This window comes from Sorex araneus, chromosome 4 (genome assembly GCF_027595985.1).
Source record: "Sorex araneus isolate mSorAra2 chromosome 4, mSorAra2.pri, whole genome shotgun sequence".
In the NCBI taxonomy this organism is placed as follows: Eukaryota; Metazoa; Chordata; class Mammalia; order Eulipotyphla; family Soricidae; genus Sorex; species Sorex araneus.
The window spans coordinates 215,003,605-215,017,134 of NC_073305.1; the positions used below are offsets into that span (position 1 = coordinate 215,003,605).

At 57.5% G+C, this 13,530-nt stretch overlaps 1 protein-coding gene across 3 annotated transcripts; it reads left to right on the plus strand.

The window, feature by feature from the left end:
- Nucleotides 1–2,764: 2,764 nt before the first annotated feature.
- Nucleotides 2,765–12,854, plus strand: CEP20 (centrosomal protein 20). 3 transcript variants are annotated; one of them, XM_055136664.1, is made up of 5 exons: nucleotides 2,765–2,838; nucleotides 7,087–7,284; nucleotides 8,150–8,234; nucleotides 9,678–9,811; nucleotides 12,638–12,854. In XM_055136664.1, exons 1-5 carry the CDS (start codon nucleotides 2,811–2,813, stop codon nucleotides 12,712–12,714), a joined length of 522 nt encoding a protein of 173 aa, XP_054992639.1. In that variant the 5' UTR covers nucleotides 2,765–2,810; the 3' UTR covers nucleotides 12,715–12,854. The 3 variants fall into 3 exon arrangements, with proteins under 3 accessions (XP_054992639.1, XP_012787261.1, XP_054992640.1); XM_055136665.1 differs by lacking the exon at nucleotides 2,765–2,838 and having other exon boundaries at nucleotides 7,283–7,405; XM_012931807.2 differs by lacking the exons at nucleotides 9,678–9,811; nucleotides 12,638–12,854 and having other exon boundaries at nucleotides 8,150–8,238.
- Nucleotides 12,855–13,530: the final 676 nt, after the last annotated feature.

The window sequence follows — 13,530 nt, forward strand, 5'->3', positions numbered from 1 at the left end:
CGGTCCAACATGGCCTTTTCTCCAGGGTCCCAGACATCTCTAGGACAAAGTCTGTTTTGTTTTTGTTTTGGGGTCACACCCAGAGGCGCTCCGGACTTCCTGCTGGCTCCGTGCTCAGGGGGTTACTGCTGACCGGGCCTGGGGGGGCCAGAGGAGGGCTGGGTCTCAGACCCCAGGTCGGCTGCACGCAAGAGCTGAGCCGTTAGCACTTCCTTGCTCTGCTCCCCGAGACACAGACTCTTGAATCTTGGCTCTTTCACCGAGCACCAGGCCTGGGAGACTCGCCTGGGTGGTGGCAAGTGTCAGGGGCGGGGTCTGAGAGCTGAGTGAGCCCTCAGGAGAGCCCCGGCACAGCTCCTGCCTTCCCAGACTCGCCACTTGAGAGGCTCTGGGAGAGTCCCAGTCGGGGCGATTATAGCGGATCTGCTCTGACTGTGGATATGTTTTGATTTCCCTTATGTAAACTCCTGAGAGTGGGATTACTTGTTGGCCGTTAAGTGTCTGTTCCACTTAATAAGCAGCTGCCAGATGGATTTCCAAAGCAACTCGAGTCGCGCTTGACTTTCCCCATCAGCAGTAAAGGGAGCCTGGCCGTTCAGCGCAGGGCTGCCATTGTGTCTGATTTCAGCTCTTCTGGGGAGGGTGTGTGTGTGTGTGTGTGTGTGTGTGTGTGTGTGTGTGTGTGTGTGTGTGTGCAGATTTGCTGTACTGTACACACAGTGCTCCGGTGAATATCCCTATACTTCTGTCCTTAGTGACTGGGTGGGCGCCTATCTGTGAGATGCATTCTTAGAACTAGGGCTTGACGGGACCAAGTGTGTGAAGGGTTGATTGGACGTGGCCAAAGAGCCTGAGGAGGCAGCTGATGACTGACCCATCCACCAGGGAGCGATGATGGTGCCTGTTTCCCCCTGGGACCCTCAAGAGGATTACACAATTTCAGCACACAGTTTTTTTTTTTTTTTTTTTTTAAATACAGGTTGGGTGGGGGTGTGCAATAGTACAGCAGGTAGGACACACAGTTGCCTTGCACACAAACTGAGCCAGGTTCTATCCCCGGCACCGCTTGAGCACTGGCAGGAATGATTTCTGAGCCCAGAGCCAAGCGGAAGCCCTGAGCACTGTGGAATGTAGCTCCAATCCCACCCACCCCACTCCCACGAAAGAATCACCTCAGAGCCAGCACACACATGCATGCCCTGAGACAAGAGTTTCAAAAGACAGTGCTTGTTTTCTACTCACTCTACTCCATTTCATTAATAGTAGCTCCTTGGGCTGCAGTGATAGTCCAGCAAGGAGGGCGTTTGCCTTGCATGCGGCTGACCTAGGTTCGATCCCTGGCATTCCATATGGTCCCCCCGGGAGCACCACCAGGAATAATTCCTGAGTGCAGAGCCAGGAGTAAATCCTGAGCATCGCTGGGTGGGACTCAAAAACACAAAAATAAATAAATAAATAAAATAAAATATGCTCCTGGGGGTCCACTAAATAAGTAGATTTCAAAAGTTGGCATCAGTTAGGGTGCTGGTCCCCCTGGCAACCCACTCAGAATCATAGGACCTCACTGCCAGTTTGAGGTACATTAACTCCCATAATCCTTTTTTCTCCACTTATTTCAGTATTCTTTTATTATTAATGAGTTATTTTCACAAAGTACTCGTTTTTGATTTTTTTATTAGAGATCACTGTGATGTACAGTTACAAACTTACGAACTTTTGTGTTTGCATTTCACTCATACAGTGATCGTTTACCCATCCCTCCACCAGTGCCCATTCACCTCCACCAATGATCCCAGTATCCCTCCCACCACCCCCACCCCAACCCCCACCACCCCACCCTGCCTCTGCAGCAGGGCATTCCCCTTTGTTCTCTCTCCTTTTGGGTGTTGTAGTTTGCAATAGAGGTACTGAGTGGCCTTCATGTTCGGTCTATAGTCTACTCACAAAGTACTCTTGGCCTCCTCAAAGGTATTCAACTACTAACCTCCAGTTTCTGCAGTGGCCCTGGCTAAGAGTCAAAGACTTGGTTTACCTCCTCTGTTAAATGGGAACAATGATCTAGCAATCAGACTAAAGTGCCTGAAGTTTTCCAGCACAAGCTCACAGCATAGACTTAACGCAGTGCTCCTCAAAGCGTTCTCAGAGCAGCTCCATCTCCTGCAAGTCGGCTGGACTTGCGAAAACTTGCATCTCAGCCCAGCTAATGAATCAGAATTTCCAAGGGTGGCGCCCAGTGATCTGTTGTTTCGTTTGTTTGTTTTGGTGCCACACCCAGCTAGGCTCAGTACTAACTCCCGGCTCTGCTCTCAGTAATCCCTCCTGGCGATGCTGGGGAGGGTTGGGGGGCGGGGGTTCGGGGACCCGGTCGGCCGCGTGCAAGGCAAGTGCCCTCCCCGCTGCACTGCTGCTCCGTCCGGCCCCCAGCAACCTGCTTGAACAATCTTCCGGTACCTGCCCAAGTTTGAGCATCCCAGGTGCGACCCTCGGTGGCTCCGCGGAGCTGCAGCGCTGACCAGTGGCTCCGCGGGTGAAAGTGAAGCCCGAGGTCGCCGCAGGGGAAGGATGGGAGGGACCAGCCCCACTTCCCACTGCATCCTCCCACTGCCAGACCCGGACCGCCTGGGGCGCGCGCCGATTGGTCAGGTTTCCCCGGCCCTTCTCCATGCAGCCAGTCGCGGGGGGAGCAAGCCTTGGAGGGCGGGACGGCGCGGCGAGAGCGGCGTGTCTATTGGCTGGGGACCAGGCCGCGGGGGCGGGGCCGGAGCTGCGCAGGCGCACGGGCGAGACGCGCCCCCGGCGGCCGTTGAGACATGGCGACTGTGGCCGAGCTGAAGGCCGGTGAGTGGACGCGGGCGGGAGAGTGGACGCCGGGGCGCCGCTGGCCTCTGGCCTGTGCGAGGAGAGGGCGAGAGCGGCGCGGAGGCGGGCTGCCGCTCGGGGGGTGCGGTGGACACTCGGTCGCCTCGCTGGGGGCCGGAGGGGCAGCCGCGGCCGGGCAGGAACTGGACCGGTCACTCGCGCGGCCTCTGAGCGCGTTCGCGACCTGCCCTGGGGGCCGAGGCCTCTCCCTGGGCCGGGGAGAGCCGCCCCCGGGCTCCCCCTCCATCCCCACCTGCCCGCTGCCCCCGCCTCCACCCCCCCCCCGGCTGGACAGTGGACGTGGCCGCCCGGGCTGGCCGTGGGCCGGGCTCTCTCGGGCCCCTCGCCTTTGTGCGCCCCGCCCCCCACGCGTGCATCTGCACGGAGACCCGCGGGGGTCCTCACGCGTGGGACCGCCCACAGGGGCCTGGACCCTCCCCCCCAGCCATCTGATGGGTTCGCCCAGTGGGCAGTGGGCAGTGGGCAGCGGGCAGGGCCCTGCCGAGGGGCTCTGGGAGGAATCCGCCGGGAGCCAGCCGGGGCTCCAGCGCCGCGGGGGTCTGGCCCTTTGTGGCCCGGGTTCTGCTTTGTTTGGGCGGTGGTCTTGGTCCACGCCCTCCCGTGCCCTGTGGCCTCCTCCTGGGGTCCCGGGCATCCAGCACCCCCCCAGCCCCCCGTTTCTTGCGTGCAAGGCATGTGCCCTGCTCATGGTACTCTCACTCCTATAGACTTATTTTTTTTTCTTTTTAAGGTGGGGGGCATACCTGTCATTCATAGATTACCCCGACCCTGCTCAGTGGTCACTCCTGGTGGTGCCCGTCCCCCGGGGAGGAGGAGGAGGAAGAGGAAGTGATTGGTGATGTCCAGTGCCACTGAATGCGGCCGTGTGCACCGCAGGCTCCTGACTCCTGTTCGCTTTCTGTGGTCTCTCGGGCCCTGTAAAAAACCTTGGGAAGGGGCCGCAGTTATCGATAGCACAGCGGGGAGGCCTTGCACGCGTTCGTGGTGGACCCGGGTTCGATTCCCAGCACCCCATACGGCCCTGCCAGGAGTGATTCCTGAGTGCAGAGCCTGGAGGAACCCCTGTGCATTGCTGGTTGTGACCTCCCCCCAAAAAAACAAACAAACAAACCAAACAAAACAAAAACTCAGGGGCTGGAGTGATAGCACAGCAGGTATGGCGTTTGCCTTGCACACAGCCGACCCGGGTTCAATTCCCAGCAACCCATATGGTCCCCTGAGCACCGCCAGGGATAATTCCTGAGTGCAGAGCCAGGAGTGACCCCTGTGCATCGCCGGGTGTGACCCAAAAAGCAAAAAAAAAAAAAAGAAAAAGAAAAAGAAAAAGAAAACAAAAACTCAGGGAAGCACCCGCAGGTGGTCCGGCAGAAGGCACTGAGCTGGGGCTCTGCATGTAGGAAGCCCCGGGCCCAGCCCCAGGGCCCACACGGGGTGGGGGTGGGGGCCAGAACACCCCCGAGGTGCGGCCCCCACGCCGCAGTAGAGAATAAAGAATTCTCTCTTCCTCTCCCCCCAGCTCTGTCTCTCACAGAGAGCACTGCACTCCGTGTGGCGGTGAGCTCGGCCGCTTCCTCCCCCAGACTCACTCCTGCTCCCGTCCCCGGCCCGGCTGGGCCCCCTGCAAGTGCAGAGTTGCCGGCCTGGGATCCTCGCCAGTGAAAAGTCTCTGTGCGCTTAATCTCCAAAGATGGAATTGGAGAGCCGGGCCTTGGGTGTGGTCCCAGGAACACCGGGAGGGCTGCCCCGGCCTTGTAAGGGGCCTGTCCCCAAGCCTGGCTGCCCCGCACCCCCGCACCCCTGCGGCCGGCTGGACTGCAAAGAGGGTTGAGCGGAGTCTGTGAATGAATGGGCAGGGCCGGGTGAGGCTGGGCTTTAAGATTAAAATAAAACTTTGTTTTGTTTCGTTGGGGGCCCACCCCCAGCGGTGTCAGGCGTCCCTCCTGGCTCTGGATGCACAGGAATCGCTCCTGCCGGGCTCAGGAGACCTTGTGGGGTGCTGGGGATGGAGCCCAGCTCGGCCTCGGGCCCGGTGCTCCCCACCCACCATGCGCCTGCCCCAGCACCCTGTTGTTCTTGCTCATTACTGCCTGTTACCGAGGTGTAACCTCTCCCGCCCATGCCAGGGTTCCGGCCACCAGGGGTGTTGGCCATCGTGCACTTCTTGGTGCCTTGGCAGGGCACAGCAGCACAAGTCTTTATTATTTTTGGTTTATTTGGTGGTGGTGGGGGGGGACACAGCTGGGGACGCCCTACCCACTGGACTGTCTTTCCGGCCCTGAGAGCACAATATTTAGAGGATTATTTACCAGGAGGATGTGGTGCTGACTTCCAAGTCTCCAAGATAGTGTTTCTTTTCCGAGGACCCGTGAGTGACCTGCGTCCATGTTCTGGACGGGTCACTCAGCCATCAGGGATGGTACAGTTGGGGCGGGCGCTTGCCCTGCCGGTGGCCAACCTGGGTTCATCCCGGCACCCGGTACGGTCCCCTGAGCGCTGCCGGGAGATATTCCTGAGCACAGAGCCGGGAAAAGCCTGAGTATTGCTGAGGGTGACCAAAGAACAAACGAAACACCAAAAGGCTTTTGACTTCAGAAGGATGGAACCAGCCGACCCCCATGGCCTCCCCGCAGCCACTCTCTCCCTCCCGCTGTCACAGGTCTGTGGTCGGGACCCTCATCCGTCCAGAAGTCAGGTCACCAGCGGCCTCCCTATGCCCCTCCTGCTGCCAGTGATGTGCTTTAAAATGTCAAAATCCAGGGCGGGAGCGATAGCACAGCGGGGAGGGTATTTGCCTTGCACGCGGCCGACCCAGGTGTGATCCCCGGCATCCCATAGGGTCCCCCGAGCACTGCCAGGAGCAGTTCCTGAGTGCAGAGCCAGGAGGAACCCCTGTGCACCACCGGGTGTGACCCAAAAAGCAAAAACATAAAATTAAAGTGTCAAAATCCTTTTGTGCCAAGGCCTGGACTGAGAGAAAGCAGACAGAACCCACCTGCCCCCACCCGCACCCCTTCCCCATGTTCTGTTCAGAATTGCTTGTTTCCTGGGGGTTGTAGAGAGCAAGGGGGGTTGTATAAAGGTCTGACCAAGGAACCTGCCCAAGGGGGCCGCATGCAGGCCTTGAGGCCCCGGGTTGGGTCCCAGACACCCCCACCTGCCCTCTGGCACGTCACACATCACACGCACTGCCAGAGTGGGAGGTGGGGAGAGTTGTGTGTGTGTGTGTGTGTGTGTGTGTGTGTGTGTGTGTGTGTGTGTGTGTGTTTTGTTACCTTTGGTCATCTTTCCTCTAGAGCTGGAGTTTCCAGCACTGGACGCAGCAGGCCTGTGGCTGTGTGTGTGTGTGTGTGTGTGTGTGTGTGTGTGTGTGTGTGTGTGTGTGTGTATTTTGTTACCTTTGGTCATCTTCCCTCTAGAGCTGGAGTTTCCAGCACTGGACGAAGCAGGCTTGCGGCTGTGTGTGTGTGTGTGTGTGTGTGTATTTTGTTACCTTTGGTCATCTTCCCTCTAGAGCTGGAGTTTCCAGCACTGGACGAAGCAGGCTTGCGGCTGTGTGTGTGTATGTGTGTGTGTGTATTTTGTTACCTTTGGTCATCTTCCCTCTAGAGCTGGAGTTTCTGGACGAGGCAGGCTTTTGGCTGTGTGTGTGTGTGTGTATTTGTATTTTGTTACCTTTGGTCATCTTCCCTCTAGAGCTGGGGTGTGTGTGTGTGTGTGTGTGTGTGTGTGTGTGTGTGTGTGTGTGTGTGTGTGTGTGTGTGTGTGTGTGTGTGTGTGTGTGTGTGTGTATTTTGTTACCTTTGGTCATCTTCCCTCTAGAGCTGGAGTTTCCAGCACTGGACTCGGCAGGCTTGCGGCCACTGAGCCCTCGTGGGCCCGTGACAGGGCCGGGCCTGGAACACGATGCCACCGGGTCCCCTTCACCTGCACTGAAGCGTGTCAGGTGACGCGCGGGGACTGGAGTGCCACTTTTTCCGTTGGTTTTTTGTTCTTTCCCACTGAAAGCTGCCTCTGTTTCCCCCCCTCTCTGAACGGTTTTCTTTTCTTTTTTTTTTCTCTTTTTTGGGTCACAGCTGGAGATGCTCAGGGGTTCCTCCTGGCTCATGCACTCAGGAATCACCCCTGGCAGTGCTCGGGGGACCCTCTGGGATGCTGGGAACCAAGTTGTGCTTCCTGGCTGACGCCCCGCTGTCTCCCGTTTCACAGTTTTAAGGGACACCTTGGAGAAGAGGGGGGCCCTGGGGCACCTGAAGGCCAGGATCCGGGCTGAGGTCTTCCGGGCCCTGGATGACGAGCGGGAGCCGAGGCCCGAGCTCTCGCACGAGAACCTCCTCATCAACGAGCTGATCCGCGAGTACCTGGAGTTCAACAAGTACAAGTACACTGCGTCCGTGCTCCTGGCAGGTGCGGGGGGTCCCGCTGGCGCGTGAGGGGGGCCCAGCCCGCCCCGGCCTCTGCCCTTCCTTGGGACAAGTTCTCCCGATGCTGTGGGGGCAGAGGAGCCAGCGACAAGCACCTGGTCCAGGTGTGGACGGCACAGATCGCCCCCAGTGAGGGGGTGGGGGGTGGGGGGGGCTGAGGGCACAGCCGGGCTCGGCGTCCGGGGAGGCGGGGGAGGCCCACCCCTCCTGAGAGCGAGCACTTCCTCACTTCCTCGTATTTGATCCTCTTTGCTGCTGCCAGGAGATTTTGGCATGGTTTATTTATTTATTTATTTATTTATTTATTTATTTTTGGTATCTGCTTAAAAAAAAATAATGCTCGCAGAGGTAGCACACAATACCTTATTTTTAACAGTATAGAATATTAGAAGTCTCAAAACTGTCCTCTTCATTGTTGTGGTGTGCACTGCATATCAAAGTATTTAAAAAAAAATGGGTTCGGGGCTGGAGCGATAGCACAGCGGGGAGGGCGTTTGCCTTGCACGCGGCCGGCCTGGGTTCGATTCCCAGTATCTCATAGGGTCCCCCAAGCACTGCCAGGAGTGATTCCTGAGTGCATGCGCCAGGAGTAACCCCTGTGCATTGCTGGGTGTGACCCAAAAAGCCAAAAAAAAAGAGAAAGGATTCCTGGAGACTAGCGAGTTTACCTTACGCACACTGACGGGAGAGGTGCTTTGCTGATCGTTGGTTTCCATGTAGTTTGACTTGGGTGGGGGCCGTCATCCTTCTTCCCAAATAGCAGAGTCGTGTGCCTAGTTACGTGTGGGTCTGAGCCAAAATTGGCTCCTTAACTAATGGCCGCTGTTTTCATGATCCCCCGACCACAGAATCTGGTCAGCCGGTCATCCCCCTGGACAGACAGTTTCTCATCCGTGAACTCAACGCATTTGAAGAATCGAAGGATAATACAGTGTAAGAAAGTTTTAAAATACAAGTTTTGCAGCATCACCATGACTGCGTGGGGCGCGTCTCGTAGAGGCACTCGGGTTTCCTGTCGGTTTCACGGTATCAGTGCGGGTCTGTGCGTGTCCGGCACGGCCCAGGTCCTAAGTGACGCGTCACAGGAGGCGCTGCGTGAGGGAGCTCAAAGGCTGCGAGTGAGTTCCAGGGGCCCGAGAGGCCCTCCCTGTGCGGCCTCACCCCTCCGCCCAGTGCTCCTCCCCGGGCCTGTTGTCTGCCCCCTCACTCTTCATTCTCTCTCACACACACGCCCTGCCGTGCTCAGGGCCGACTCCTGGCTCTGCCAACAGGGGTCACTCCTGATGGGTCTCCGGGAACCCTTTGGGGTGCCGGGGACCGAGCCCGCTCCATCCCACGCACCGCAGCCGTCCTGTCTCTCTGGCCCCATCCTGCTAATTTCTCCTTTAAAAAAAAATCGTCAGGTGTGGAGAGCTGGTTCCGTGGGCTGGTGTGCTGGTTCCGTGGGCTGGTGTGCTGGTTCCGTGGGCTGGCGTGCTGGTTTTGCATGCAGGAGCCTGGAGTCAGCCCCTGGCACCACAGGCTCTGCAGATAATCTCCGTGCACTGCTGGGCATACCCCAACCCCGGCAAAAAACAAAACCAAAAAAACCCAAACCCAGGGCTGAGCTCGGGCCTCCCCTGTCCACAGGCAGAGCCCCACGCGCCGGCTCAGGCTCCTGCCGCCCCCGAGCTCAGGAGACTCGGCTTCTGCCGGGAGGCCCCTGTCAGGCCCCGTCGTTCCCGCGGCATCTCAGATTGTGGGGCCAGGGGCTGGAGCGATAGCACAGCGCCAAGGGCATTTGCCTTGCACCTGGCTGACCAGGGTTCGATTCCCAGCATCCCATATGGTCCCCTGAGCACCGCCAGGAGTGATTCCTGAGTGCAGAGCCAGGAGGAACCCCTGAGCATCACCGGGTGTGGCCCAAAAGGCCAAAAAAAAAAAAAATTGTGGGGCCAGAAATCAGGGGCCGGTATCTGCAGCTCCACAAACCCCCCTTTTGAGATGCTCAGAGAGTGGGGAAGAGATGTCAAGGGTGACGGCCCACATGGGAGTTTTAGAGAAACAGACTCTGCCCCCGGAACACGACCCCTCAGCCCGCCACCTCGCAGCTGAGGTCCCCAAGGTCGGGCTGTGGCTGCGGGGGTCCGGGCACTTGTGTGTGTGTGTGTGTGTGTGTGTGTGTGTGTGTGTGTATGTGTATTTTGCAGCCCCACAGCGCAGACGTTTGCCGTCTGCCAGAGAAGGAAGGCAGGGAAGCAGGACGTGAAGCCGACGCAGGCCGCCTGCTGCTCCCGGCCACTGTGTCCAGTGAACTCGGCGCCTTTTCACCGACATATGTTTCCAGCCTCCCCGGGGTTTGCGTGTTGAACTGACTCTGGTTTTCTTCCCGCCCAGCCCTCTCTTATATGGGATCCTAGCTCATCTCTCGAAGAGAACCAAGGAGGAATTCCCGAGCGCCTTTGCCGGATCGTCCCCTCAGCCCGCGGGCCTGAGTCTCGGCCGACACCCCATCGGGAGGAAGCCGACGGGTATGAGTCTTCTCCGCCAAATCCTCGGCTATCAGCGGGATGCGTCTTGCTTTGTGTTTCTTATCTTTAGTTTTTCCCGAGCCTCTGAGCCGGAGTGGACGCCCGCTGAGGTCCCCTCTGGTGTCCTGTGTGCCTCAGAGTCCAGAGAGATGTAAATAGGATTTGGAAAGGGAGTCTGCTGGGGATTAGCCCGAGGGCCGAACAAAATCCTGAGATAGGACTTGTGGACAGAGCGTTGAGACCCCGTTTCCTGTAGCCGTGCTTAGAGCGGCTTAGATTAGAGATAAATAACTTTGTCGGTTTTTTCCTTTCAAAATCGGGGGGAGGGGGCAGGGAAGCAGCAGGGCTGGAGAACAGGGTGAGGACGCACAGGTGTGGGTGCGTGGTGATTTTCGGGCGCCCCTGGGTGGCTTGGTGGCTGTCGCTGTGTCCTTGCTCAGGGAACCCCTCACTCTGTCGGCTCTTCCCATCAGCCCTGCGGCCACAGCCCCGCGGACTGAGCTGTCTGGTCATTAATTCATTTGGGGCTGCGCACTGGTGCTCCTCGGGGCAGGTGCTCAGGGGTCCGTGTGGCTCCGGGGGATCCAGTGGGGTTGGGGTGGAGGGTCCTGGGTGGGGGGGCCCTGCATCAGAGCGGGCACTCCCGCCCTTGGCGTCAGCTCCCTGGCCCCTGACTACTTTGTAGCTGTGAAAACCACAACTCAGAGAATGACTTGCTTAAAGCCAACAGCTATCCAGCTGCTAGTAATTTATTTGGTTTATTTAAGTTATATATACATTTTTTAATTCTTAATACATTTTATATAATAAATAATAACTTGTATAATTATATATTATAATTTATATTATACAAATTATATAATAATGGACTGGAGCGATAGCACAGCGGGTAGGGTGTTTGCCTTGCACGCGGCCGACCCGGGTTGATTCCTTTGTCCCTCTCGGAGAGCCCGGCAAGCTACCAAGAGTATCCTGCCTGCATGGCAGAGCCTGGCAAGCTACCCAGGCGTATTCGATATGCCAAAACAGTAAAAACAAGTCTCACAATGGAGACGTTACTGGTGCCCGCTCGAGCAAATCGATGAGCTACGGGACGACAGTGATACAATACTAGGTAATAGGTATATATAGGCACGGTGACACATGGTTATTCAGAGCTGAGATCCTGGACCCTTTTTGGAGGGACGCCCCTAGCATTGCCCTCGCAGACAGGGGTCCCGGGGCCTGTGGTGTGAGGGGCCGACCCAGGGCCTGAGCACGCGGGCCTGAGCTGTCCCCTGAGCCGCACTTTGGTGATTATTCTTGCCCTCACCGCTTCAGAGCTGCGGAGGGGCTGGAGCGATAGGACGGCGGGGAGGGCGCTTGCCCGGCGCTCAGCCTTCCCAGGTTTGACCCCCGAGGTCAGGATGGTTTCCCGAGTGTAGAGCCAGGAGTCCTCCCTGAACACTGCCGGGGGTGGCCCAGAACAAAAACAACAACAACCGCCCTAAAAAATAAAATTGGAGAGCTGGATTGTGATCTGTGGCCCAGTCCTGTCGCACTCTTGTCCCTTGTTCAGGAGTGAATGAGGCCGAGCACAGCTCAGTGTCTTTAGATTTCGAACCCCAGTCTGTGTTCCGATGCCGAGTCGCACGTTTTTGTTTTGTTTTGTTTTGTTGCTTTTTGGGTCACACCTGGCAATGCACAGGGGTTACTCCTGCTCATGCACTCAGGAATCACCCCTGGCAGTGCTCAGGGGACCATATGGGATGCTGGGAATCGAACCCGGGTTGGCCGCATGCAAGGCAAACGCCCTACCCGCTGTGCTATCACTCCAGCCCCCGAGTCGCACGTTTTTAAGACCTTGGCCTATGTTTATTCTCTTTTGTCCTATTATCAAATTGGCCATAAGAGTTTTTTTTTTTTTAATTTTTTAAAAAAAATTTTCTCGGTTGTGAGGAGCATTTGGGGCTTTGGGTTTTGTCATGTTTGCACATTGCTGGGGGTTTGTGCTGCCCCCACGTGCAGAGCCAGTGCCCCAGCCGCCCGCGCTGCAGAGCTCTGGGCCGGGCTGTCACCTCAGGCGGCCCACTGCTGCTCCCCCAGCTCTTTGGGGTTTTGACCGAAGAGCTTTTCCTGGGGTTTCTCGAGCTCTGAAAGTTTGGGAAAAACTGCCAACTCGGCCAGTTTTCTTCTTGCCACCAGGGGGTGCTGCTGGGAGCATTTCTGTTCAGAAACGGTGGTTTTTGTGGTTGCTCTTTTCCCTTTTCCAGACCGAGTCCTGGGGTATCTCCCAGCGCCGGGCTGAATCCCGCGCGGTGCCTTGTGCCTTCCGCTCCCTGCCTGTGACGGAGGGGACACTGGTCACCACCCCCCCAGGCCTCGCCCCGGGGCCTGCAGTGTCACTGGCAGCACGAGCAGTCCAGTGTGTTTTCTCTCGTGGGGGGTCTCTCCTGTGTTGCTCCCTGGGGTGAGGGGTCACTCTGGGTGACGTGGGCTGGTGTGCTGATGGGCTTCATGCTGCAGTTCAGGGGTGCTGGAGTCCACACTTGGGGGTGCGAGGAGGACCATGGGGTGCTGGGGGTTGAACTGGAAGCATCGTACTTTGGGGAGAGGGGCAGGGGCGCCCACCCGCGGTGCTCAGGGGTCCCCCCTGGCTCTGCACTCAGGAATCCCTCCTGGCGGTGCTCCGGGGACTCAGTGGGATGCCGGGGATCGAACCTGGGTTGGTGACATGCAAGGCAAGCGCCCTCCCCGCTGTGCTGTCGCTCTGGCCCCTCCCGTAGCGAGCCAGGCCTGCCTGCTGCCCCTGCCCAGGGGTGCTGACCGCTGTCTCTGCCCTTCCAGGTGGCCGCCTCAGGACAGAGGGTGGGAGGAGCGCCAGTGCCGAGAGCCCCCGCGCCTCTCACGCAGCGAGGAGATGACGGCTGACCCGGGGCGACTGTCCCCTTCAGATTGTAGGTTCTCAATAACTTATTTTTTACTCTCCCCGTGTTCCCCGGGGACATTTGTGCTTTGCAGAGATGGGAGTTTCTGGAACCACTCAGGATCACTGTGTTTGTGAATAAATATGAACTCTACCACCTGGCGGACTAGGTCTGCCTCAGAGGACAGTCTAGCTTGTAAGAGTGCTTTGAAATAGCGAGGAACAAACGGCTGCCGTGTCTGTCTCCGTGCCCTGTGCGCTCTCCTGAGGATGCCAGCAGTGGGGTCTGCCCTTCCACACACACACCAGGGAAACTTCCTCCAGGCACGGATTCTTACGGGGAAAATTCAGGTTTAAAAAAAAAAAGGAAGGGGCTGGAGCGGTAGCGCAGCGGGGAGGGCGTTTGCCTTGCACGCGGCCGACCTGGGTGCGATTCCCAGCATCCCATATGGTCCCCTGAGCACCGCCAGGAGTAATTCCTGAGTGCAAAGCCAGAAAGCAAAATAAATAAATAAAAAGGAGAAGGACAGTAATGTCAGGGTGAACAAGCCAAATTTCTCTAAAGTCTGAATTCTAATATTATTTTTTAGAGAGCCATATGTAATTCGATTTTACTGTGTGAATTGCTGTCCAGGGGGGACCACTGGGTTTGGGGGGCCACGTCGAGCAGTGTGGGGGGTGGCGTGCCAAGGCAGCTCCCACCCCTCACCCCTGCATCTCCCCAGCCCTCACGCCAAGCTTCCAAACCAGGTCACGAAGTGCATTTTTCGGTTTGTTTCAATTCCATAAATCATTTTGGCTTCTGCCGGCCAAT